The sequence below is a fragment of the Aspergillus lucknowensis genome (assembly GCF_044049455.1).
Source record: "Aspergillus lucknowensis strain CBS 449.75 chromosome Unknown BJX67scaffold_6, whole genome shotgun sequence".
NCBI classification, from domain to species: Eukaryota; Fungi; Ascomycota; class Eurotiomycetes; order Eurotiales; family Aspergillaceae; genus Aspergillus; species Aspergillus lucknowensis.
In genome coordinates, this window is record NW_027263550.1 from 1 (window position 1) to 23,865 (window position 23,865).

Sequence of the window (23,865 nt, forward strand, 5' to 3'; positions counted from 1 at the left end):
AACCTGAAACTCCGTACTCAACGTAACGATCGAGACCTCATGAGCACGAATAATCACCTCGCACGCCTGCTCAACGGACGCATTGGGCCCAATCTGCGGTATGCGCTCCGCGAATAGGAGGATCACGAAACTCCCATGAAAGAGATATATACCCAGCAGGTACGGCATGAACGTAAGTTCTGGATCGACGGCGAGGATATCGGAGATGGATTGCGCGGCGGCGATGGAGTTCGATGCGCACTGCGAGAAATCCGAGGAGCCGATCCAGTCGCCGTCGTCCTCGAGCATGGAGATTGCGTCCCATTCGCCGTGGAGGAGGACGTAGAGGACTTTGACGATGTATGTGGCGTATGGGATGACGAGGTTCGTGGCTTTGGCGGTGGCCGGTGCGGAGGGGGATATGGCTGTGGCTATGGGGGGGACCTGGGTGGGTACGCCGAGGACGGGGGTGGTAGAGTTTGAGAGGTCGGTAATGCTTTGTTCACACTCGATCAGGGTCTTCTCGATACCGGCCTGCGTCGCGGTAATATCGTCGAGCCTGAGTCGCGGGTGGTGGCGGCGGAGTCGGAATTCGATAATGTCGCCGAGTATCGTCATCAGCGGGAGGAAATACTCGAACAATCCTGTCCCAGATATAGTGACTGGCGGGCCAAAGCTAACGGATGGAATTGAATCGTGAGGGATTGTATCGAGTTCCTGCCAGATGTTCTCTGGTAGAGGCTGGAGAACATGGCATTCGCTATCCAGAAGGTGGAGTGGGCGATTATGTGAGAGGGCGAGATGTCTATCGAGAGTATAAACGAGCCAGAACGTTCTTCGGCGCTCCTCACGCTCTTCAATTGCAGCGAGAGATTGATAGTGCGGTTGTTCGTCTTCAGAGATTCCTTGCTCGGTATGGTATCTGAGGTACTTGAGGTGGCCGACGGCTTTGTTCCACCATTTGAGGCAGTCGGCCTTGAACTCGCCGCCGGAGATGGCAATTGCAAGGAGTGTGTAGGTCAGGATGTCGTCAACTGTTGGCCGGGGTCCTGTGTCGAACGTTCTGCGCGCCTTGTTCCGTTCCCCTGCGTCAAGATCGAGAATACTGTCTTCTTCTAGCTGCCACCCGCCTTGAGTCCATTAGCCTTGCACAGTCTCGCCCACGGATGTATACATACCACGGACACGGTGCCAGCTTTCGATGTCGCGCCGTTGTAGAAATGATAATATAAGGGAATAGAGGTGGTTCGTTATCCTCTCGCGAGATCCGGGCTCGTGGTAGATTCGACTGTCGGCAGTTTGCGCAACAGTCCAAAGCATGGTAGCCAGTAGAGCAGGGGATGTGGCTCGCGGAGTCGACGTATTCAAGAGCGACTTCTTCCGTATAACGGTTGTGAGAACGTAAGGAGAGTGAGCAGTTGAGGACGAATTTCCAGGGTCAGCAAAATAGATGTCTAAGAGGTCGCAGGCCTCGGCTGGCGTCAGAAATCCTTTGAAGAAGGGAACAATCGCAGAAAGGCACGAATAACGACATCCAGGGACACCCTGTGAGCTTTGCTGGGGACTGAGGTGAATCGAAGTGGCGCTGGGGGAGGGCCCGAAAGTGATAGGTGATACAAGATCAGTCCATGATCGGTGGCGCCCTGTAATATCCCCGTTACCCTGGTCGCTGGCAGGAAATGGCACAAATGGGGCACGGGGCAGCTGAAGTGCTCCGTAGACATCCTTCTCGCAGGCTGTCAATATCGGATGCAGCTGTGTTGGCTCCATTGCGCTCCTCGGGGACTCGGGCGACGAACGCCTCTCCGTATTAACAAATCCAACGGAATCTGCCTCTGGCGAGAACGGAATCCCTCGATTATCTAGCGTTGACCCTCGCGAGTCACGATAATGTCTGTCTCGATTCGTTTTGCGCCCGCGTTTCTTCGATTTGCGATTGTACTCACACGGGTGACAAAGGCCTAAAATGTCAGCCACACGGCAATTCTGGGAGGATTACCCTGGGGATTCTCACTGTCACAGCGCCCACTACTCGCGAAAAGGCCATGAGTAATTGCCAAAACACGGGAGACTTGGTAGGGAATTCGTACCAGGGCAGGCCACCGTCGCACCGGGTGCGCGAGACATTACATCGGTCGCAAGCCCGGGGAATCCGGGAGCGCTTTGTCCGTCGAAATCCAGTATGGACTGCGTGAGAAGAAATGGGGTTCGTCGCTTCCATGATTCTTTTCTGCGTGGGAGGCGGAGAGGGTGACTGGGGGCTTCCAGGCTCAAGGGTCAAGCTCAGATCTTTGCGGGGGACAGTCCAATTATGGGGGAGAAAGTGTCCCCGCGGGGGAATTTCTTCAGGATTTAGCCATGGATGAATGCGAAAGTCTCAGATCCTACAACACGGCTTGGCATCCGGTCTCCAATTTCTGCGTCTTGTTTCAGTTCCTGAGAGTCCAAATTGCATTGCTTTCGCTGGGGTTCTCTGGAAGAGATCGCGCGCCTGTTGCCAACACCACGGCTTCTATGGATTCGCAACTCGCGACAAGCGAGAAAGTACGGCGAAGACAGTGTCCATGGACGACGTTTCGAGTCGAACTCGGGGCCTGCCTGGCCGGACCAGCGGCTGTCGGGAACCCCGGTTCCCGGAGACCCCTGCGGTTTCTCAAGCATGAATTGGGTGAGCTAAGATTCTGATCCCGGTGGGGAACTTTTCCACTCCACAAACAAGGGTCAACTCTCCTTGTGAAGACGAGTTCTTGTGGGTTTTCTGATTGACATTTTTTGTTTTTCTTCCCAGCTCTCTCGGCCTCTGCTCAGAGGAAGCAGACCGGTTCCTGAGCGAGGCAACGAACGCCCCTTCTTCGGTACAATTTCCCATTGGCCGTAATTCCGCACCCTGCCGGATTGTTCCCCAGCCTGGAAGGTCAAAAATTCCAAGATCGATTCAACTGGTGCAAATTACCCGGCCAGTCTCTCCTTGACCAGCCGGAGAGTTCTCCGGTGAAGACGGTCTCTCCGGGACACGGCCTTGTCGAAGATGACATCCCCCGAGCCGCGCACGGCAGGCAATGAAACACCCTTCTGTCGTCGATCCCGGCAACACAAAACAAGAACGATGATATGATTTGCAAGAAGTCACACACTCAGATCTCCATCCTGCAGAACCCCAAATGAAGGGTCGTCCATATCCCCAGACGTCCCAGCTTTTGCCGGTCAGGTAGATCATCCGCGACCAGATGGGCCACTCTTGCGAAAATGATCATCAAAGTTCCAATCAACGGCATAACTTTCGATCACAAAACAAGTCCACAGTGTCCACTCGAACTTTTATTGAAGAAAAAAAAAAAGGTCTGCACCGTTCTAGACCGCTTACACTACAGCTTGCATCTTCACTCGAAGGAGGATGACAGTTACACCCTCAATGTCCCCTTACCCAGTAATTATAGATAATCAAGGCATTTGGGCCAGCGCAAGAGAAAACCAAAAGAAAGAAAAATAAATAAATAAATAAATAAAACAAAAAGCTCCAACAATTCATAGAGTTGCAGCCCACACCAGAGCATATCAGTCATGTGATGAAACCCCCCAATCGCCCATCGATCTTTATCAAGCCCAGAGCCCTGGAGGGATCTGGGCTCGCCCCACGGCCCCTCGCAAGCTCCCCAAACCAAACCACAACGTCATCCCAATCCCCAGCCCACATCCTAGAATACTACATTCTTCAATATAATCCAAATCCAATCCAAACCTTCTAATCCCATCGCAAAAAAAGAAGAAGAAGGAGAAAAAAAATGTCCGACCCCATCCCCTCCGCCCACGCGCATGCCCCAACCTCCACCTCGCCGCAAGCCCACACCCACCCGTCAAACACCTCCGCCTCCGCCGCCGCCGAAGACCGCAAGGCCGCCGCCGCGCTGTCCTCGCTTAATACGACCGAGATAACTACTTCTGACTCTGCTGGCGGCGGCGGCGGAGGTGATGCGCGGCCGCCGTCGTCTGTCTCTGCGGCGGATCAGGAGGCGTTGGGGAAGGCGATGAGTCGGTTGGAGATTGTGGCGGGGCAGAAAGGCTCGGGTTCAGCTGCGGCTGCGGCGGGGGCGGGGGCTGTAAAGGGGAGGGGGAAGGGGAAGGGGGAGGAAGACAAGAAGGGGGTTGGGAGTGCGGAGGTAAAGAAGAAGGCAGCAGCAGCAGCTGCTGCTGCTGTGAAGGTTTCTGGGGAGGATGTCGGGTTGCTTGTATGTTTTCCAGTCTCCTCTTTGCTCTTGTCTATCTTGGGTTGGTAAGGGATTGCTAAACTCAATGGTGGCGGTAGGTAAATGAGCTGGATCTGAGCAAGGTGAAGGCGACGGAGCTTCTGAAGGCGCATGAGGGTGACGCGAGGAGGGCTATCCGGGCTTTTATCCGGCCGGATCGCGGGTCAACTGTCGGCGCATGAAATGGGGAATTGGATATGGTCTGTTTTGGTGCATTGGTATTTGGCGTTTGGATATGGGATGGTGTATGAACTCACGAATTTGGCGAACGTGGTATCAGAATGTATACTCTATCTATCGCAGAATAATCTAACAGTACTTATCAAAAGTCATGTCGCATCTCGAATGTCAAGACGTCAAAATGTAGGTCGAGGTTCGTCGCTCAGGAGTAGGATTACCGCCTCTCCCGGTCCTCAATCTCATCCTGCCCGCGATCTTTCCTCCGATCTATCCCCTTCCCCTCATATATCGTACCAAGTAAAAACCATCCGAGCAATGCCTCCAGTGCCAATGCCCACCACACTCCACCGACAAGGTTGTGCTCCAAGCCCAGACCAAGACCCCATCCACCGAGTAGCGGTCCCAAGGTCCGCGCTGCACTGGAGATACTCTGCGCAACACCATGGACAGTGCCAAGGATAGACGCATCAGTGACACTGTTGTTCACCAGGATAATAGCCGCGGGGAGGGAGAACGTCCGCGAAACTACCTGGAGTGCCACGACTACCGTGAACGCAGGCCAGACGAGCCAGGGATAGTTCGGAAGTATCACGAGGAAGGGCATGAGCGCGTACGAAAGGGGTGAGAACGGTAGGAAAGTGCGGAAGGAAGTCAATGTTCCGAGACGTGACTGAATGCGTGGGTATACGAAGATCTGTAATGGGAGTCCGATGAACCCGATAATTGCTGTCGCAAGACCGACGCGGGAAGAAGGGAGTCCAAGACCGCCTCCGAAGCGGAAGAAACCCTGCTGGCTCCCCTCGGGAGCTCGCGGGTTCGGGAGGAAGATGAATGTCAGGGAGTTGAACGTGCTTGTGTGGAAGGCGAGAAGGAAATGGACGAGGAGCGTGAGGAGCACGTTCGGTGTCCAGATTTGTCGGAACCCGGGGCGTTTTTTGTAGTGCCGTTGGATTCGGGAGCGGATGGGACTGGAAGGGAGCGATCCTCCCGCGACACTTTCGTCGAGGTATAGGGAGCCATCATCTGGATACTCTGGCAAAGGTCGGTAGTGACGATATTTGCGACGTCGGAAGAGTCTGGTTAGTCGGCGGCCGAGTTTTCGGCCCCAGTCACTTCTGTATCTGGCGACTTCATGTGTCTGCAAAGCAGTGAGTATACCAACGCCTCAGGAAAATAGCGAACGGGTCGTACCTCATCAAGACCAAGGAACACAGCCATCCACGACGTAAAGATGAATGATGCACTTATCAAATTCGGTAGAGCGAACGGCCAGCGCTCCATCCACCACACACCATCCTCCCCCCCGAAAATCGAGCCTGGCCCAAACAATTGCGGATAATTCTTCAACGGATCCGCCAACATACCACCGAGAACCGGACCGATAATCACGCCGATATTGAAGCACATCGGCAGGAGTAGAAACGCACGAGATTGGTACCTGAGTCGATTAGTAACAAACACCACGCGAGCAATGTTACACAAGTACTCCATAGTACTTACTTTTTCTCCTCAATAATCTCCGAAATCATCGTCCTCATCACACCAACATTACTATTCAACGCCCCGCCCAGAGTCCGAAACACCGCCGCCGCCGCAAAGGACCTCGAAAACCCAAACCCCAGACAAGATATACTCGTACCCAGTAACCCAATCAGCAACACCCTCTTCCGCCCCATGAACTCCGAATCAGCCAGCCGGCCCCAGATCACCGCTGTCAGAAACTGCGCCGCCGTGAAGCTCCCCTGCAGGAGCCCCGCCTGCGTCGAAATCGTCGACTCGGGAAGCGAGGGGTCGAACGAGCGCAGCTGGTAGAACAGGTATGCTTGCAGGGAGGTTTGTGTGAGGGGCTCGGATAATCGGGCAATGGTGAGGATCGCTAGCTGGCCCTTTTTTGGGAGCGAGGCCCAGGTTACGGGTTTTTCGCTGGGAGCTTCGATGGGGTCATCTTCGTCGCTGTCGCTGTCGCTGTCGTGTGACAGTCTCTGAGAGGAGATCTCGGGCGAGGGTTCGAGGAGGCGGAGGCGCGGGGAGTCATCGTCATGGATAACCGTGCGAACGCCTTCGGTGTCGTCTGCTTTGTGGTTATGATGTGTCTTGAGAGGAATGTTGCTGTGCGGAGAGATCTCGGAGGTGGTGCTGGGATCTACATGGTTTCCGTGGTGGAAATCCGAATCATGCTGTTGACTAGCGCTCATGAAAGTATCCTATGAGTACCGGAAGAACATGCAAATATATCTATAAACTTTGAAATAGAAAACCAGGTGGAGAATTGGGTAGAAAAGCAAAACAGCGACGATGGCGAAGTTCAAGAGGGAGGCAGAAGCCCACCTGATAACGGCTCGGATTTCCACGCAGCGCTAGACCGCTTCGGGACGCTGAGATCACCCACTGGGGCAGAGCAAGTCTTGTGACTCCCCGCTGGCATCGCAGTGAAGCGGCAATTGGATAATCAGTGGATGCTCAATGGTGCTACTTGCAGACAGACTGACGCCATCGCACGCTTCCTCGAGCCCAAGTCCGATGCAGAATACCAAACCAAAAACACAGATGCAAAAATACAGTTTAGACGCCTCCCATAAAATAATAAACCAAGCGGCCATGCGGACCAATAAAGTGAACAGTGCAAGAATCAAGAATATCGCCTAATTATGCCGGCTTCCTCCCGTCACCTCCATGGTGCTCTCAATGCCTTCCCACGGAAGCTCCGATTCATCGTCCTCAACATCATAGTCGGTTCCATCCTTTCGAGAAGATTTGTTGGTCGTTCCAGTCACCTTACCCAGCTTGCCTGCATTGGTATCGATGCCGATTGACTGAAGGGTGACTTCCATCTCCTGCTCCGTCATCTCTTGTCCACGCTGTCTCTGGCCCTCGAGGACGTCATACAGAGCGTAGATCTGATCGGCCTTCATATCAATGTCTTTCAGCAACTTCTCAATCTTCTCGCCCAGAGACTTTCTCTGTCGCTTGCTTAGAGACGCGTCCAGCTTATTGTACGCCCCTTGGTAGGAGACAAGCTGCATCTTCAAGTGCGACAGCTCGTCTTCCAGAGCTTTCAGAACAGTAGCAAGGGCCACAGCAGGCGACTGTGCAGGACGCAAGGTGGGTTCCTCGTTGTAGGTAGAAGGTTGTGGCATTCGCTCGGAGACTGGAACGGGCTTGGGAATCTTGACAGCTCCCTGAGTGTGGTCACAGTTGTCTCCAGGTACGGATTGCTGGCATATGGTACAATTTTTGCCATTATGTTGCGTAGCACGGTCTAGCGCTCGTTGAGTTGTCTCAGGGAGCTTCTTAAGATTCTGAGCGAGGTCGGCCTGTTGAATCGTGATGTCCGGCAGGATAAAAGCAGACGTCATGTCCTCGGCAATGCGACGGCGGCGTCGAGGAGTGATAGGTGTCACGGAATGGTCCGAGTGTCGCCGAGGGCGCTCAGCAGGGACGGACAGCTGACTCTCGCCCTCCGTGCCACTGGCCTTCGAGGTGGTCGTCAAGTCGGCGAGAGCTGAAGCAGGCCGAGGTACAGCCACCTTGCTCTCTTTGAGGGAGGGCTTGCGAAGAGCCGACTTTAGCGTGCTTTGGCGGGTAAGATTGTCAGTCTCGCCCACATTGTATTCTGGAGCCGAACTCGATTGACGGCGCTTGCGGGCCAGCCGCTCTTCTTCCAACGTCTTTCTTAGTTGAGCAATTTCACGTTCCTATACACTCTGGTTAGAGGGACTCCACTCGCACGGTTCGGGACCAACTTACGTCGATGAAGCTTAACAAAGTCAAATCCTGCTCCGTACCAGACGACCTCCGAGTATGACCTGTTGCCTCCGCGGTCGAGTCGACCGGCTCTGTGACCTCAACTTCCTCAACCACAACCCTCTTCACACGCTTTCCCGGCTTCTTCGTTTGGGCGCTACTAGTTCGAGAGCGCAAAGGTTTGTCCTTCTTCGCAGAAGACTCTCTGACTCGTGGAAGCTCAATGGAGAAGAGGGCGTCCTCGGCACGCTCTTTCTCCAGACGAGAAATTTCCCTATCGACCTGGCTTGATACCCTTGATTTCGATTCCTCCCGGCGACCTGACTTAGATTTTGAACGTGAACTTTTAGCCGTTGTGTCTTTAGTAGTGCTGCATCGAGTATCGATTTGGCTATCCTCTACACTGCCGTCGCTAGCAGTGACCTGTTCCGACTCAGCTGTATCGTCGCGCCCCTTGGAACCCAATGGGAAAAGCTTCGCGAACTGAACTTTCAGTTCCGAAATCTCTTGTCGTAGGTGTTCATTCTCACTCTTCAAATCCTGAGATTCGAGGTAAGCAACACCAAGCTGCGAAACTGCCATATCACGCTCTTTATTCAGCTTCTTCAAGGCTGCCTCTTGGATATCATTCTTGCGCTCAAGAAGGTCAACTTTGTTCTGAAGCGCCAGGTTCGTTGTTTCGAGCTCTTAGGGAGTCGTCAGCACGTAATACATGAAATTTGGTCAAGAACTTACTTTTGTTCTCGTTTAGAAGACGATCCTTTTTGTAATCATTCTTGTCAGACTCGTAGCGTTTACTGCTGTGGCCGTCCCGCTCTCTCCGTGATTTTCCTCCCTTCAAGAAAATATTTTCTTGTCGCACATCTTCCAGCTTCTTTTCAGCATCCATTTTAGCCCTCTCAAGCTCCGAAACCTTGTCTTGGAGAAGCCTTAGAGACACAAACAATGCTTTCTCATCCTCTGGAATTGGAATAGCATCTAGAGGCATGTGTTGGCGGCTCAACGAGGGATCGGTAGTATCAGCAGGAGGGGAAACGAATCGCGTCGTCCTGGCTCTAGGTTGTCGCGAGTAAACCGGGGTTCCATCCTCGTACACACCCGAGACCAGATCCGACAAATTGGGCAAGTCCGGAAGAAGAAAAGACTGCTGAGTACCCGTGTCGCCCCCAGCAGCAGCACGAGCTTTGGCGCGACGAACCTCCTTCACGTATGCTTCCTGCGACGCCTTTTCCACCGCATCGGCAATCTGGTGAGAGAGGTTTGCATTTCCGAACCGTGTAGGACGCGTCGTGTTGCTGCTGACAGCGGGAGGCCGTTCATCCTCGAGAAAAGAACCATCATAATCATCGCGAACCTTGGCGTGGATCTCGGATAAGGTTCGTCGCTCTTTGCGACTCGACTTCGAGGAAGGGTTGGGGTCAATGTTTTCCTTATGAGCGAGGCTAGCCTGCCTCAACTGAGCATCTTTCCGAAGATTCTCGCTAACAGCCCTCCTCGACGCGTTACGCATAGCGGGTTTCTGAGGTGTGGGAACGTCCAGCCGCACAGCGGGGGACGAGGACCGGACACTGTTCTCAATGCTCATGTAGGAGTTCCGCGAGTCATCCAATCGACGCGGTGGATTTGAAGGGGCCCGACCAGCCTCAATAGATATGTCTTCGTCGATATCGGCGTCTTCTTCCTCTGACGTTCCTATGGGCGAGATATGTGGGAGGTATTGTTCGAATGTGGAGGTGTTGAAGACATAGTCTGGCTCATCTTCTGGCTCGTGTGGCTGTCGTTTCCTGGAGGTTTCTTTCATCTTCATCTTGGGGAGACGTGGGCTCTCGTCGAGTTCTCTCGTCGATGCAATTGCCTCGTGTTCCGGATCAAAATCGGACCCGAAGGACGCGAAGCTGTTAGCTGTGTGTTCGCGCGACATGACAACGACGCGACGAATTTGAGACCGAAGACCGAAGGGGGAGGAGTGAGAAGATAGCAAAGTCCCCGCTTCTGGACTCGAGGCGTCAGAATCTGTCTGCCTCTCCGAGCTCAAGTGCGTCCAACTCAACAGGCGCGTCAGGCAGTTTCCGATGATCGAAACAATAAATGGGGAGGCTGGACCAGCAGGTTTGTTTACCCCATGCCAAATCGGTCTCACCGCCTCCAATGCCACTTCCTGCCAAGAAACGGTCGTTGGATCGACATTCTCCATTCACCATGTCCTGCTTCAGCGAGAAGAATAATCGGATGGGGAAAATAATGATTCAGTGAATTATATGTGCAGCCAAGTGTACTAAATAGTTCCCTCTCTTCACATCCCACCCAAACGCCTTGCTAGGTACAGTACCAGAATGAAAAGTTTCAAAAACAGCATTGTAGGGAATCTTGTAGTCGTAATAGTTCATGCTCGTGCCAAAACATTCCGAAATTAAGTAGTTCTCGCGGCAAAGGACGCGTTGCTATTGCTTCCGCGGGTCGAATTCGCCGGAGTCTCCCGTCCTTGGGTCTCTCCCGGTGAATGCGTAAGAGTCGAGAAAGCGTTGACAGGAGACTCGCGGCTATGCCGTCCGTGTGAGCGTAGCTGTAGGAGTGTCGCTGCTGGCTGGATCGACCACGTCGATCTGGATCGTGGGCAACGGGGTGAGCTCGCGTAATTGTGGAGTGCCGTCATTATTCGCTTCCGAGGTCGAAGGCTCATAAGGAGGGGCGTCACCCCAATCCAAATGATCGTAGTCCGGAGGGGGAATGTTCCGCGCTCCAACATCACCGTCCTCTGGTTCCGTATTCGGCGGGTGAACCGAATGCATGGAAGTAGTCCGTGAGTGCACAGGGGTCAAGCTCTCTCCATCGGATCCGCCAGCGTTAAGAGACATCGCGGAAGAGTAAGATTCGCCACGAGAGTGTACGCTGATAAGCGCTGAAGAACCGTCGGGGCTATCCGTACTCATCGCGGCAGCGTCGTTCAACAAAGGTCGAGAATCAGAGTCGTGTGAGCTGGCTCGAAGACGAGACCCATCGTGCCGAACATAGCCCACCTCAGCATAGCTGACGCTTGAGATTCGCCGCTCTCGACCTCGACTCTGAACCTCCGCTAACGCCACAGACGCCGATACACTGGCACCTCCGTTGGCTGATTCGCGACTGAGTGCACGAGCCCGGCTTTCCGTCTGAAGCTGTTCGAGGCGAATAAAGTCACCACGTTCACGAGCCTCCCGACGCTCTCGCCGTCGGGCTTCACGCTCAGCGATCTCTTGTCGTCGCTGCAAACGGAGCTGGTACAGCGACTCCATCATCTCCTCCCGGCGGTCTTCTTCTTCCTCTGCAGTTTCCGGGAATTCAACGACCATGTCCATTCCCTCCCGTTCTCCCTCCCGGCCGATTACCTGCTCGCTAGGTTTCGGAGTCGACGAGTAGGCCGGGAGCGTCATGATTGAGCGGACCGAAGTATCGCGACGGATACCGGTGTTGGAGTCGGATTGTGCACCTCCCGCCGCGGTCGAAGTGCCTGCGGTGTTGTTGCTACGAGCTTGATTTGACGATGAGCCGCCGGGGACCTGGCCGTATGAGGAGCCGACATTCCATCTCTCCCACTTCCTTTTCAAATATTTCCCTGGAATATATTTCGGTTTGCTGTTCGATCTTCGAAGAGCGCGCAAAACGAAATAGGAGATCACGAGAAACGCAACGACGAAGACAACAATGGCAACAACCTATCGCGATACACTCACGTAAGACGCCGAACAAAGCAAACCTTTTAAGATGTCGGCGGGAAGACAGTAAACTCACGATAATGACGACGCTCGACACACCTTTCCCTTCGAAGTTTTGGCTGCCGTTACCCGTCCCGTTCTTCGGGGGATCTGAGCTTTGACGGGGATCGAGCTGCCGGAGCTGAACTGGAATCAGCATGCTGTGGAGTGAGAATGGGGCAAAGAGAGAGCGAGAGCTCGAATCAATGCTCAATTCCGGTGCATGTAGGATGGTAAAAAGTTGGATCCGAATAAAAAGCGAACTCAAAACCCAAGTCGTCGCTGCTGACCAGAAATGACTGACAAAAATAATGCGGCCTGGAGTGGAAGACCCACGGATTTGGCGTTTGGTTTGACAGCAATCTCGGTGTGGGTCTGGATGTTAGAGAGTGAGGATATGAAACAGACACAAGAGAAGGAAGAGAGGGAAAACAGGAGAACAAATTCAAGATCTTGGTCTTTTGAACGAACTCGCTCAAGCGCAGACAAGGGACAGCGAGAGAAGACGCATTATTGTGAAGAGAAAAGCAGCGAGGAAGAGCCACGTCCAGCCTGTCATCCAGGCGTCCTGCGCCACTGCACTTATTCTTGGAAGGCAACACAAGGATCAAGCTGAGCCCGTGGGCAGCCGTGTGCGTCTTCCTTCATTAGTGCCGATCAGCCTACAAAGTGGCTAGGCGCACGGAGAGACAGAGGAAAAGGGCAAGATTCTCCGACAATGGTGCTTCAAGCACTCCGCGCTGCCCTCCCATGATTTCTGTAAAGGAAATTTGAGATGGTGTCTGTTTTCATGACAGTTTGAAATAGAATGCATTGTGACAAAAATGATGAATAATCAGACCCTCCAGCCCAAGTCCCGACTCCCCTGAAGTCTGGGATAAACTGAGCTATTTACGGCTTCCTCCCGCATGGTTAAATCTGGCAATAAACTGATTGGTGATAAGCTGAGAAACCAGGTTTGGCTAGGTTGCTCGCATGGTTTTGGCACAGGAGTAACCGAAAGCTGAGATATGTGGACAGGGGACCCTCGTTCCAAGTCATAGGGCTGAGTTGAGTTCTGCAAATCTGGGGGCCGATTTAGAGCCGAAGAAACGACAGTTTGTAAAAATGTGCATGAACACGTGAAGCATCAATTAGCGAAATATATTAATTATGATTATCCACACCAGGAACCTCCCCAGACTGGGTGGAAGCCGCTGACCAAGGCAGACGTGTCACGGCGCGGGGTTGGGGCGAAATGCCCGCGGAGCGTCGATGCCACTCTTGAAAGAGAAGATGCACCGGAGTGGAAGGAATTCCGACTCGCACCCTCCTCAATGTTCGAGAGGGCCCTTGGGCTTTGATCTGATTCCTGAAACAGATGCAGGTTGTGGGTGTACTCAAAACGTTCGATGATCCTCACCATCTTCCAATCGCGCCCATGCACATGCGATTTGGCTCTGACGAGCTCAGCCCGTAATTCGCTGCTTTGCACGCTCTGTAACTCGATAGACTCTAGCAGAATCTTAACCGCATCAGTTCGACGCTCAACGGCCGCCTCATATAGGTGGGTATTGCCCTTTTCGTCGCGCGACAAGGGGTTGACGCCCCGATTCAAGAGGGCCTTCAAAAAATAATGCCGGGGATCCGCCATGATTTCTGGCATACCACATGCTCGTTCTGCCATGTTCATCGGCAGCATGTACGTCAGCGCCTCGACTTAATAAGAGGTCGAGCATTGACTCTGTCACTTCATAATCCGCCCCTCGGAATACCGATCCCAGCAAAAGCCACATTTCATGCCTGGGTAGAAGAGGAACACCTTTATCTAGAAGAAACTTGAGTGCGGGCAAGTCGTGCCTGTTGATCGCAACCTTGAGTGGGCTGGCACGTTCATGATGACCCGTAACCGGCCGTTGTTAATTGCCAAACGCAGTTGCAGCTGGTGCACTCTGAAGCCTGAACAGTGCCAGACCTTATTTTGCTTCAAGCTTTGGAAGCAAGTGGAAGTTGTGGTCGCATTCAAAACGGTCTAACACCCTCACAATCTTCCATGCCTCTAAAGAGACTGCCTGTGACTTGGCTTCAGATATTTGGGTCCTCAGTTCATCTTGTGGCACCTCGGGAACCCTAATCGAGTCAAGCAAAATTGTGAGACCCTCAGTGAATTCCTCTCTCGCCGCAAGGGCAATATGAGTGTCCCCCTGGTTATCCCGGGAGAGGGGACTGACGCCCCGGCTCAGGAATAACTTCAGTCTCTTCGGATCTTTCATTTCAATGGCGCGCCATATGCACGTTCTCCCATCCTTATTCCTGGAATTGATATCCGCACCGTGACTTAGCAACAAGTTAAACATCGACTCTGCAACCTCAAACGAGTTCATGTCAAACGGTAAATTAAGAATTGATGTCGTTGTATCTGAAAATCTGTCACCGTGGTCGATGAGGCATTGTAGTGCCGGCAAATCGTGCCCGCAAATGGCGAGCGATAGGAATCCGGATTCATTTCTGTTTGATGCCGGTATTCGAAAACCGTGGCTGAATAGAAAATCGATCATGTGGGCTCCTCCGACTGTTGCAGAACCTAGTAAACCATACGCGTGGGGCCTAAACCCATCGGGGATCTCCAGTTTCAGGCCTCGATCGAGGAGCATCTGGACTTGTGGTATACCTCCAGACATCAATGCTTCTAATATCATAAGGCGGCCGGGTACAGGGATGTTGGGATCTGCACCGTGTTCGAGCAAGAGCCTGAACAGGTGCTCATGACTCACTGCTAAATATAACGGCAGCTCATTTGAACCGCTCTCGGGGTTATTTGGATCAGCACCACTATCCAGAAGCATTTCGACAATTGGAATATTTTGCTGGCCAAGGGCATCGCTGAACGCCTTCGGGCAAGGATTAGCGCCACGCTTGAGTAGTAACCTTACTATCTCTTCATGTTCAAACCTTGTAGCCCAAACAAGTGCGGTAATACCCAGGTCGCTATAAACGGGGGCTCCATAATCCGCTGGTAGGGCGTCTGGATGGCACCCTATCTCAAGAAGCTCTCGGACCAGGGCTTCAGAACCACAGGCCGCAGCGGCACATAGTAAAGTTCCTACTTCTTTGCCGCGGGCGACCACGTTCTGGACATTGACGTGTTGTAACAAGAGTTGTGTGATGGGAATTCTTTCCCGGCCAAGTGCCATACAGAGGGGGCCCAAAGTCGTCTCGCTATGGAGTAGTTGGTCTGTGTGTACGCCATGGTGAAGTAGACACCGGACGGACCCTAGTGTACCATTCTCCGCGGCCCACCAGATGAGGCTTTTGCCGTTTTTGTCTTGAGCGTTTGGATCCACACCCAACGAGAGTAGATATTGGATGATATTTGCTTGACCTCCCCAAGCTGTCGTAAAACACAGCTTTGTGAGATATGCAGGGAGGTCCGGCTCCGACTCTCCGATTTTGTCTATCATAAGCTTTATGACAGAAAGATGGCCATGAAATACACTGCGCCTTGTGACGCTCGGGAAGGGATGCTCGTCTAGCCTGCGGCCGGTCCGCGCACTTCTCGGCCAGTCCACTCCCAGCTCCAAGAACATTCGGACAATAGATTCGCGACCCTTCTTTGCAGCGTCTAGAAGCGGACGAGCGAGAGCTTTGGGGAGACTTGTCGACCATGTATCAGAGGGCTGCGAACGCGTTCGCGCCTCTAGAAGTAAACGAATCACTGGTTCATGGCCTCCAGTAGTTGCCCGGGCTATTGCCTGCTCCCATGCGGCTTCGTCATCATGAGTTGAGGGAAAGCCTTCGTCGAGCAATCTCTTAACGACGAACTCGGATCCATGCTCTGCACCCCATAATAGGGTAGAAGAGCGGGAGTACTGCTTGCTATGTTGCCACAGGTAAGGAGTTAATAAGACATTGATACTCGAATTGACCAGGGAAAATGAGTTGACGTCCCAGGAATAATCGAGGTGATCAGACACGAGAAGGAGAAGCTCAGCTGGCAATTCCAGGAGACCCATGGCAGTGGCTGTTTCGAGAATCTCAAAGTTCCAAGGAAGCAATTTTCTGTTTGGAAGACTATTGTTTGTGGTGATTATCGTTGAGGGTGCTGGTGTCTCAATAGCAACATAGAAATAGAAAAGAACGGAGAGGGGAAAGACAGAAAGAGGCCAGGGGTGGGGGGAGAAAGGAGATTTGTTCGATCAAGGCTGCCCTGACGTTGGAAGCCGTTTCCTTTCGCGAAGGGCTGCCACCTGGGCAGTGTCTCCGGTTACTGAAGAAGGCGGCTGGCACTGGTTCGGGGGCGGCAACATGGATGCGCTCCGTCGCGGGGTTTGTTGTTTGTCGCCCAGGTGCTGTTGGGCTTGCGACGAGGGTGATGCATGGGGTGATGCGAGCCAAAAAAGAAAAAAGAAAAAGAAAAGAAAATCGGAGAAAAGAGTGAAATAAAGCTTGATTAGCTTTGTGTCACAGGGGCAAAAGCTCTTCCCAAGCACAAGACTGTGGCTGCGACAGCCGCTGTTGGTTTCACCCTTGTCAATCAAGCCAAGATTTTAGCACAGGCGAGGCATACTTCCTGTGATTTCGAAGTAGGTGTTGGGATCGGCACCTCAGACTCGGGCATGGGATAGTAATAGTCACCTCCCAACTGTTGCCCCGGACCAATAAGGCAAGTTCCTCGACTCACATCTTTGGGGAGATACCGCAGCACCTGGCAAATGTATGCATCACAAGGCGCTAAACAGCGTACTCTTGGTCAAGCATGGATACCTCGATTCGAACCATACGGACGGGATTCTATCGTTCGATGCACACGATATCTGTTGGACTTTCCTACATCATGAGTGGCTTATTGAGCAATCCTTCCACCGAAGTTGCAAGGCGACAGTTCGGGATAGCTCAAGTACGAGATCCCAGGGAACTGTGGGGCTGAGCATCTGTAGGTCTGTAATGATGGAGTTCCCGAGGGCCTAGACAAGTCACAGAACTGCGAGGCATTGGATATCAGCAGCTAAAATCCTCTGTTGGAGGTGCAGCGCTTAAGGAAGGGTTGGAATGAAGCTCACGAGCTGGATCTTTGATGGGTGTGTGGGATGGCGCTGGCGCCTCCTGTCGTTCCCGCAGCTTAGCGCTTGCAGATCGAACCTTGGAAGCCTCAGAGCCTTGCGGCACATCCTTGAAGTAGTGGCTCCATGTCCTTTTCTAGTTATGGAAATAAGTACAGAGATCAGAGTCGAGAAACTCAAGTGCAAGTCTTGTATATGTACGGTGCGTAGGCAGAAACGCACACGTAATGCCACTAAGGGAGTCGGCCGTAGCCTGTTCCAACGCCTACGGGGTATGTACGAGGTCCGGCTCACGGGCTATTCCTATATTCTAAGGAAATTGTCGGAACTCTAGTAAAGAGCTGGGCCATTGGCCACTCTACTTGGTTCATACATCTCCTCCCTTCCTCGGTTCTATCATGATCCTGCTCTACTATAACATTGTTATTCTCTGGCATGCGAAAACCCAGTCCTTCCTGTCTGCCTCGCCATTCCATGCTTTCGTAGCGCCGCCTACTGTCTAGTGTCTTCGCCGTGGGTTGGGGGAGGATATTGCCATAATGGAGGGTTGGAAAGAAACCAAATGTATCTTGCGAGCCAACAGCCAGGGCTACGTGCTTGTCATTTGGCATGTAGTCGGCTCTTAAAGTAAATATGATAGCTCCGTGTCTTTCAACAACATGGTCCAGAGCCACAACATTCAGTTCTTTGTTTTTTTATCCATTGTCTTTCGCAATGCGTTCCTTTGAGGCGTGGACTTCCCCAGGAGCAGTAGCTTTGCTTCTTCTCGTCTCTCTCTCCCAGCATTCCTCCGCAGCCGTACTCGGAAGGAGGGGACCTGGAGACGTTCCTGTCAACCCCCCCCCCATTAAGGATTTTATGGCTCCCCATCCAGGTGTCACAACCAACTTCATTGATCTATTTACCGATTCTTGAGGCGCGAGCCGAAGATTCAGAAACCCTAACTACCAATCCATGGCATGTTACCCGGCCGCGGGACACTACGACTGTCGTTAATCTACACCCTCCGGTTTGGCCGGTCCTGGATTTTGGCTCTACTGCTCACTTTAATCTTATAACTACCGAAGAGCCAGCCCCATGCTCCGCACACCGCTACTAGGGTTGCCCACCCACCAAACACCAATAACACAAACGGCTCCGAGAGCGTAACGCCAAAGCCAACTTCTACAAGACCTCCACCTCATTCTCTTACCCCTCCAAACACTAACCCAATTTTCGGGTCTGATACAACCCCGGGTACACCGTAGAATCCTCAAACTCACACCCAAACAGGCACTGTGTCTACTACGCCTCGAGATGATCCCTATTATCCTCCAAGCAGCACCACGAACGCCAATACGAATACAACTGGCCCTCCAGGTACTACTCACCAAACAATTACGGCTACCGAGAATCCGTGGCCGCCTGGTGGTGCTTCTACTGAGAGTCACACATACCCCTCAACTAGCGCTATACCGCCGCGTCCTTCTCCCCATACAAGTTCCACCAGAACCTTACCGAATCCGAATACGGATGCCCCTGAACCTCTCCCACCTCCAAGTCCTAGTGGAGAGGCTGGTACCACCGATTCTCCTAGTACCACGACGGACCCTGATTCTACAAGTCCAACAGTACTCGGTCCCGTTGTCAGTACCAGTACTGTCGTGGAGTCTGGCGTTATCACTGCTTTCCCCATCATTACTGGTTCCGGATCTGATATTGCGCCCATTACTCTATCGCCAGTCACAACTACTATCCCAATTGCTGAGATAAAGTCGAGAGTGTCTTCTGCGTCCTCGGAGATTGCGGGCCTCATACCAGTCCTCCATTCATGGGAGGCGAAGCCTACTCCTCTCAGGCAGGATACTCTGAACAACATCAAAAATATTGAGGGTAAAGTAGATGGTTTAATTAACGACTTCAGCAGCCGCCCAAAGCCGAATCCTCCAGGATGTGGTGCAAAGAAGAAGCGAGGCTTTTTTGATTCTATAAAAGACGTGGTCGGTGCTGCTGTGGATGCCATGTCATGCATTGACAACACGATCAACGGCATTAAACAGGGCGTGAAACACAACAAGATCGACGATGTCAAGAATCTCGCGGATGATTTGGTTCACCAGTTACAGGACCTTCCTGTCGATACCAACAATCCAAACGACGACCCCCCGGATAAGTCTGACCCTGACGATACTTCGACGACTACGTTTACCACAGGTACAACCACTGACGCCTCTAACCACGGAGACAACAAGTACAACGGCTACAAGCACTATGTCGGAGACCACATCCTCGTGTTCAGAGAGCACGGCGTTGCAGGTAACAATTCTCTGCAAGCCTACCTCCACCGTCTCCGACGGCTCGACAACTTCAACCAGCACCTGTACGCCGTCGACTACAAGAACAAAGACGGGCTGCGATGTTACCACCACGACTACAACAGTGACGCGAGAGTCAGTTTGCCCTGTGATAACGCTCTGGTCGCCGCCGCCCACCACGACTACCGCGACGACCACCACAACAACCACCGAATCAACAACGACGGCAGCTCCCGAGACCAGCTCATCTACGACAACAGCACCACAGACGAGCACCACAGGCCCAACGATGCCAATTATGCCGCTACCCCGACCTACTACCTTTACCACCACCAGCAGCGCCACAACAACCGACGACTCGATAACTATAACCAGCACCTCCACTTCGACGACTACAACTACCACCACCACAACAGAACCCCCAATCCCATCCGGGACCCAGTACTGCTTCGACAAATTCGACCACGAGGACACAAGCGACGACAACGATGTCACCCCCTTCTGCAAGGGCTGCGGGGACCCAGACGTGGTCACCGCCGACCAAACCCTCGGACCGGATGACTTCCCCGTTTTCCTGCACGGCACCGGAGAAGGGCCTGCGAATGGCGCCAACCCGGATAGATTCTGGGCTGAAGTCCGCTGGGTACCCGGGTGTTCGGGTCCGGCTCTGAATAACCGCCAGCCGATTCCGGGGCAGTACTGCCAGCAGCTGATTTGGGATGATTATAAGACGTGTAAGTTCGAGATTGATTCACTTATGGGCTTTCTGACTTTGAGTTGTGTTGTTGCTAATTGAGTGTTTCTCAAGGCAATAATGGTGGATCTAGGGGTATAAGGAAATTGGGTGTTTGCGGTATACATTTATCCCTGGGAGGCAGCCGTGGTTTTCTGACTAGTTGCTTGAACGGCGGGGGTCGAACTACATAGATTAGTACCCGGTTCCTAACAATTCAGATTGAGTACCAAGCCCGATTTTAATTCAAGTCTTTCTGTGTGTGCTGTCATCAACAACCCATGCATCACAGTCCGTGGTGACGGTCCTGCCTTCGGTTTTGGCAAGCATTGACTTAATTCGTACGATTACTCGCTGGCCTTCAAGGGACTCATGTACCGCTCCAAAACACCAAGACTTTTGGTACCTGGTGGAGGCGTTCTTGGGCAAAGCTTGGGAAGGAATAAGCCGCAGCGACTTGTCCCAGGTATATCTCTCACTCATTTGATTTGTATGCACGCGTTGGAATTGGGATAAATTGAAAGGACTCAATAATTCCGGAAAGTTATACGAGCGCGAATTGGAGACTTGATCCGAAAGTCTCTTCGATGGGATCGGTCGCACTGGCACCAGGGCTCATGGGGTCTCCTGTCGATACGGTAGGATGCACCGTGCCTCAGTTCAGCGACATGAACATCTCTTTTGGCAGATTGAAGCAATGACGCATTTTTGAGTCGCTCTGCCATCGGTTCCACAGGAAAGGCTTGTTTATTTTTAGTGGCGGTGGATGGGGCCAAAACCAGGAACAGCCCTTCTGTGACCGAAATCTTTCAGCCTGGAGTTTGGTCCAGCCTTGACCCAAAAAAGTTTCTCGTTTTCGTTTAAATGCTGCAATGTGATTTGCTTCTCGTCATTCTCCCCACAGTTTCACGAACCCTGCCGACAAGCTGACAGGAGCAAGTCCGCATATAAGCGTCCAGGCATCCAGACATTCGATCCGTGGATGTCTCCCTTGTCCCCGCCTGTGTTCTCGTACGTGACAATTCGTTACCGGACACAATGCCTCTCTCGATTGATCTGGACAACCCACAGCCCTGCTACTTCGGCCATGAAAGGATAGGCGGCCGAGTCATCCTCCAAACCACGACCCCAATTGACGTGGAAACCGTCCGAATAACATTCTCCGGCCACACCAAGGCCAAAATCAAGAAGGCCAAGGGGTCTGGCGCGCCCGTCGCAAACTACCGCAGCAAATGTCTGCTCTTCGAGAAGGTGGCCCCTCTGGCGTATATGAACGGTGGAACCCTTGCGCCGGGGACGTACGAGTGGCAGTTCGAGTTCCATTTCCCTTCGCATGTCGAGTATCCGTCGCCGGCGAAGTGGCCGGAGAAGATCCCCTTTCGCAACGACGCTAATCATCCCTTACCGCCGACCTTCGCGATCGAGACGAGTGATTCTGCGCGGAAATTGGAGTGCAGGATCGATTATCAGCTTGAAGCGAAGGTTTCGAAGCCGCAGCGCGGGCTTTTTGCGAGTAAATCGTCTCATATGGTTGAAGTGCTGAAGTTGAACTTTACGCCTGCGCATACGGTGTCCGATGCAGCAGATCAGGATCCCAATTCGACAGTGTATCGCCAATATCTCGAGCAATTGTTCAGTATACGCAGCAAGCTTCTACTTCTGGAGAATAAGGGCAGAAGTTTAGGAGTTCAAGAGAAGCTCAAGGGCTGGTTTTTTAGCAGCCAGTTACCCCGCTTCAGCTATAAAGCTTCGTTCTCGTTTCCAACGCGCATTATACAGTCGACACCTCTTGCTTGCTATTTGGAAATCACGCCATATCTGGAAGACTCGTCCGTTGTCGTCGCCCCAGAGATCAAACTGCAGTCCTTATCTATCACAATAATCAGCCAAACAGCTGCACGAGCTACACCCTCTATCGTGGGAAACATGTCCGCCGAAATCGACGAGCGAATCAACATCGTATCTCGAACGTCGCTCGGAACCCCGGTGTCGGGAACAATCGACCTAGGACAGGTCTTCGGTCCACTCGTCCTCAGACCTACAGAGGTGTCGTTCGGCACATTCAATATCAGCAGGACGTACCGATTATGTGCTTCATTTGTGTTCGAGTGCGTGGGCAAGACCCACGAACTTTCTGCGTCCAATGTTCCAATCGAGATCCTTTCGAACGCGAAGGAGCCCGGGCGAATCCCTATTCCGAATATTGCGGAACTTCCGCTGGAACATTCGTCCGATGAGGAGGAGGAGGAGCGGGAGGAGGAAGTCAAGGTGGAGGAGAGAGAGGAAGATCCACCGGCGTATACCCCCACATCTTCGCTGCCGTCGCCGTTGACAGAGAAGTCACGATGAACATATACTGCTGTATCTACTGCCGTACCATGATAAATATTTGTCAAATGGAAGGAGTGGCTATTTTCAGGGTCCTGGGTCAACTACGGGTAGGATACAATAATTAATTAAGCTTACCATGTGGAAATCGATGTCGTACCCAACCCATTCAATCGGGTTCGCGCTGCCCCACGTCGCTGTCACCGATCAGACCTCATATACCCCACCACCTCACCCCCCTTCCATCCCATCTCACATCCTCGCATCCTCGCCCTCACTCTCATCCCCAACAACTCCTCACCCACCTCATAAACACCCATCCCATCTCAACATGGACCGCTCCAAAAAGCCCGCCGCAATCGGCGTAACCGCCACCCCGCCACAGCCCACCATCTCCCTCGCAAACAACATCGTCCAAGCAACCCTGCCCACCGGTGAATCCGTGACTGTCCACCTCTACGGCGCGACGGTGACCTCGTGGCGGACCGCAAATGGTGCAGAACAGCTCTGGCTTAGCGACGCCGCCGCCCTGGATGGATCGAAGCCGATTCGAGGTGGAATTCCGGTTGTTTTTCCGGTGCGTCGCCTCCCACCCATCCTCTCCTCCCACCCGTCCAGAAGGTCCCTGGCAGGCCCAATTGTATATGAGATACATGCAATGGACCATACCTAGAAAAGCAGAAGGGGAGTAGGAACGTAGGAACTGACACGCCAAGATAGGTCTTCGGCCCCCCACCACCAAATCACGCAACATCCTCCCTCCCCCAACACGGCTTCGCGCGCAATTCCCTCTGGGAATTCCTCGGCAAATCGTCCTCCGAATCAACTTCATCCTCCTCCTCCTCCACGGCCGCCGCCGACAACGCCGTCAAACTAGACTTCGGCCTCTCCCCATCCATGCTCTCCCCAGACACCAAGTCAAAATGGCCCTACGAGTTCGGCCTCGTGTACAGCGTCACCCTTTCCCGGGAGGGGCTCGGCACCTCCCTGCAGGTGCGGAACCAAGGGGGCGAGAATTTCGAGTTCCAGGTGCTTCTGCATACGTATTTGGCCGTGGAGGTTTGTTCCTTTAATTTCTTTTACCCCTTCGCACCTTTTGCTTGGGCAATTGGAAGCTAATAAGTCCTGTGCTACGTGCTAATGTGCTGGATCTAGGACATCTCGAAAATCCAAATCTCCCCCCTCCAGGGAAAATCCTACGTCGACAAAGTCCGCAACGCTACCGAACACACCGAGTCCGCCGCCTCAATCCAGATATCTGCCGAAACAGACCGTATTTACAAGGATCTCGACCCGTCCGTGCCCATCGTCGTCACCTCCTCGTCCTCAGGGACGGATCTTTTCTCCATCACGAGAGAGGGCCTCACAGATGCTGTGGTGTGGAACCCCTGGATTGACAAGGCGAGGAGTATGGGCGATTTTAGCCCGGATGATGGGTATAAGAGGATGGTTTGTGTGGAGGCTGGGTCTGTGGCGGGGTGGACGGTTTTGGAGGCCGGGGAGTCGTGGGAGGGGGGCCAGTTTATTCGGCCTTCTTCTACCTCGTAGTTGGGGTTGGATGGTACGATGCGTAATGAGATTTTAAATCTTTTA

General features: G+C 52.9%; 10 protein-coding genes across 10 annotated transcripts; 3 read left to right on the top strand and 7 right to left on the bottom strand.

Moving 5' to 3' along the window:
- Positions 1–17: 17 nt before the first annotated feature.
- BJX67DRAFT_378178 (fungal specific transcription factor domain-containing protein) lies at positions 18–1,749 on the bottom strand (the record flags this gene model as incomplete). Its single annotated transcript, XM_071032294.1, has 2 exons — positions 18–1,109; positions 1,158–1,749. Coding segments are annotated over 2 exons (1,684 nt in total), but the record flags the coding sequence as incomplete, so codon positions are not given.
- A 1,773-nt stretch (positions 1,750–3,522) lies between these two features.
- BJX67DRAFT_276910 (huntingtin-interacting protein K) lies at positions 3,523–4,511 on the top strand. Its single transcript, XM_071026576.1, has 3 exons — positions 3,523–3,851; positions 3,873–4,205; positions 4,283–4,511. Exons 1-3 carry the CDS (start codon positions 3,762–3,764, stop codon positions 4,403–4,405), a joined length of 546 nt encoding a protein of 181 aa, XP_070889165.1. The 5' UTR covers positions 3,523–3,761; the 3' UTR covers positions 4,406–4,511.
- Positions 4,512–4,550: 39 nt separating this feature from the next.
- Positions 4,551–5,772, bottom strand: BJX67DRAFT_344858 (major facilitator superfamily domain-containing protein). Its single transcript, XM_071028303.1, has 2 exons — positions 5,595–5,772; positions 4,551–5,541 (listed from the first exon to the last, which is right to left on the bottom strand). The coding sequence occupies exons 1-2, from the start codon at positions 5,763–5,765 to the stop codon at positions 4,618–4,620; spliced, it is 1,095 nt and encodes a 364-aa protein (XP_070889166.1). The 5' UTR covers positions 5,766–5,772; the 3' UTR covers positions 4,551–4,617.
- Positions 5,769–6,699, bottom strand: BJX67DRAFT_344860 (uncharacterized protein). Its single transcript, XM_071028304.1, has one exon. It carries the CDS (start codon positions 6,596–6,598, stop codon positions 5,900–5,902), a length of 699 nt encoding a protein of 232 aa, XP_070889167.1. The 5' UTR covers positions 6,599–6,699; the 3' UTR covers positions 5,769–5,899.
- Positions 6,700–6,709: 10 nt separating this feature from the next.
- BJX67DRAFT_276893 (uncharacterized protein) lies at positions 6,710–10,230 on the bottom strand. The gene is made up of 3 exons (XM_071026575.1): positions 8,883–10,230; positions 8,151–8,833; positions 6,710–8,098 (listed from the first exon to the last, which is right to left on the bottom strand). Exons 1-3 carry the CDS (start codon positions 10,066–10,068, stop codon positions 7,046–7,048), a joined length of 2,922 nt encoding a protein of 973 aa, XP_070889168.1. The 5' UTR covers positions 10,069–10,230; the 3' UTR covers positions 6,710–7,045.
- A 120-nt stretch (positions 10,231–10,350) lies between these two features.
- Positions 10,351–12,658, bottom strand: BJX67DRAFT_276926 (uncharacterized protein). Its single transcript, XM_071026579.1, has 2 exons — positions 11,916–12,658; positions 10,351–11,839 (listed from the first exon to the last, which is right to left on the bottom strand). The coding sequence occupies exons 1-2, from the start codon at positions 12,036–12,038 to the stop codon at positions 10,688–10,690; spliced, it is 1,275 nt and encodes a 424-aa protein (XP_070889169.1). The 5' UTR covers positions 12,039–12,658; the 3' UTR covers positions 10,351–10,687.
- Position 12,659: 1 nt separating this feature from the next.
- BJX67DRAFT_276919 (uncharacterized protein) lies at positions 12,660–13,696 on the bottom strand. The gene has a single exon (XM_071026578.1). It carries the CDS (start codon positions 13,557–13,559, stop codon positions 13,035–13,037), a length of 525 nt encoding a protein of 174 aa, XP_070889170.1. The 5' UTR covers positions 13,560–13,696; the 3' UTR covers positions 12,660–13,034.
- Positions 13,697–16,552, bottom strand: BJX67DRAFT_276918 (ankyrin repeat domain-containing protein). Its single transcript, XM_071026577.1, has one exon. The coding sequence runs from the start codon at positions 15,868–15,870 to the stop codon at positions 13,834–13,836; it is 2,037 nt and encodes a 678-aa protein (XP_070889171.1). The 5' UTR covers positions 15,871–16,552; the 3' UTR covers positions 13,697–13,833.
- A 4,240-nt stretch (positions 16,553–20,792) lies between these two features.
- BJX67DRAFT_344869 (uncharacterized protein) lies at positions 20,793–22,515 on the top strand. The gene has a single exon (XM_071028305.1). The coding sequence runs from the start codon at positions 20,983–20,985 to the stop codon at positions 22,291–22,293; it is 1,311 nt and encodes a 436-aa protein (XP_070889172.1). The 5' UTR covers positions 20,793–20,982; the 3' UTR covers positions 22,294–22,515.
- An 88-nt stretch (positions 22,516–22,603) lies between these two features.
- On the top strand, positions 22,604–23,820 carry BJX67DRAFT_378186 (D-hexose-6-phosphate mutarotase; the record flags this gene model as incomplete). Its single annotated transcript, XM_071032295.1, has 3 exons — positions 22,604–22,912; positions 22,993–23,331; positions 23,428–23,820. 3 exons carry the CDS (start codon positions 22,604–22,606, stop codon positions 23,818–23,820), a joined length of 1,041 nt encoding a protein of 346 aa, XP_070889173.1.
- Between the last annotated feature and the right edge of the window lie 45 nt (positions 23,821–23,865).

Excerpts from the sequence above, each read along its gene's own strand:
- BJX67DRAFT_344858 (XM_071028303.1), bottom strand. The coding sequence starts at position 5,765 with ATGTTGGCGGATCCGTTGAAGAATTATCCGCAATTGTTTGGGCCAGGC. Across the intron at positions 5,542-5,594 it reads TGTTCCTTGGTCTTGATGAG|ACACATGAAGTCGCCAGATA; the intron begins GTACGACCCGTT and ends ACTGCTTTGCAG.
- BJX67DRAFT_276893 (XM_071026575.1), bottom strand. The coding sequence starts at position 10,068 with ATGTCGCGCGAACACACAGCTAACAGCTTCGCGTCCTTCGGGTCCGAT. Across the intron at positions 8,834-8,882 it reads TCTTCTAAACGAGAACAAAA|AGCTCGAAACAACGAACCTG; the intron begins GTAAGTTCTTGA and ends CGACTCCCTAAG. Across the intron at positions 8,099-8,150 it reads CTTTGTTAAGCTTCATCGAC|GAACGTGAAATTGCTCAACT; the intron begins GTAAGTTGGTCC and ends CAGAGTGTATAG.
- BJX67DRAFT_344860 (XM_071028304.1), bottom strand. The coding sequence starts at position 6,598 with ATGAGCGCTAGTCAACAGCATGATTCGGATTTCCACCACGGAAACCAT.
- BJX67DRAFT_276910 (XM_071026576.1), top strand. The coding sequence starts at position 3,762 with ATGTCCGACCCCATCCCCTCCGCCCACGCGCATGCCCCAACCTCCACC. Across the intron at positions 4,206-4,282 it reads GGGAGGATGTCGGGTTGCTT|GTAAATGAGCTGGATCTGAG; the intron begins GTATGTTTTCCA and ends TGGTGGCGGTAG.
- BJX67DRAFT_276919 (XM_071026578.1), bottom strand. The coding sequence starts at position 13,559 with ATGCTGCCGATGAACATGGCAGAACGAGCATGTGGTATGCCAGAAATC.
- BJX67DRAFT_276918 (XM_071026577.1), bottom strand. The coding sequence starts at position 15,870 with ATGGGTCTCCTGGAATTGCCAGCTGAGCTTCTCCTTCTCGTGTCTGAT.
- BJX67DRAFT_276926 (XM_071026579.1), bottom strand. The coding sequence starts at position 12,038 with ATGCTGATTCCAGTTCAGCTCCGGCAGCTCGATCCCCGTCAAAGCTCA. Across the intron at positions 11,840-11,915 it reads TGTCGAGCGTCGTCATTATC|GTTGTTGCCATTGTTGTCTT; the intron begins GTGAGTTTACTG and ends GTATCGCGATAG.
- BJX67DRAFT_344869 (XM_071028305.1), top strand. The coding sequence starts at position 20,983 with ATGCCTCTCTCGATTGATCTGGACAACCCACAGCCCTGCTACTTCGGC.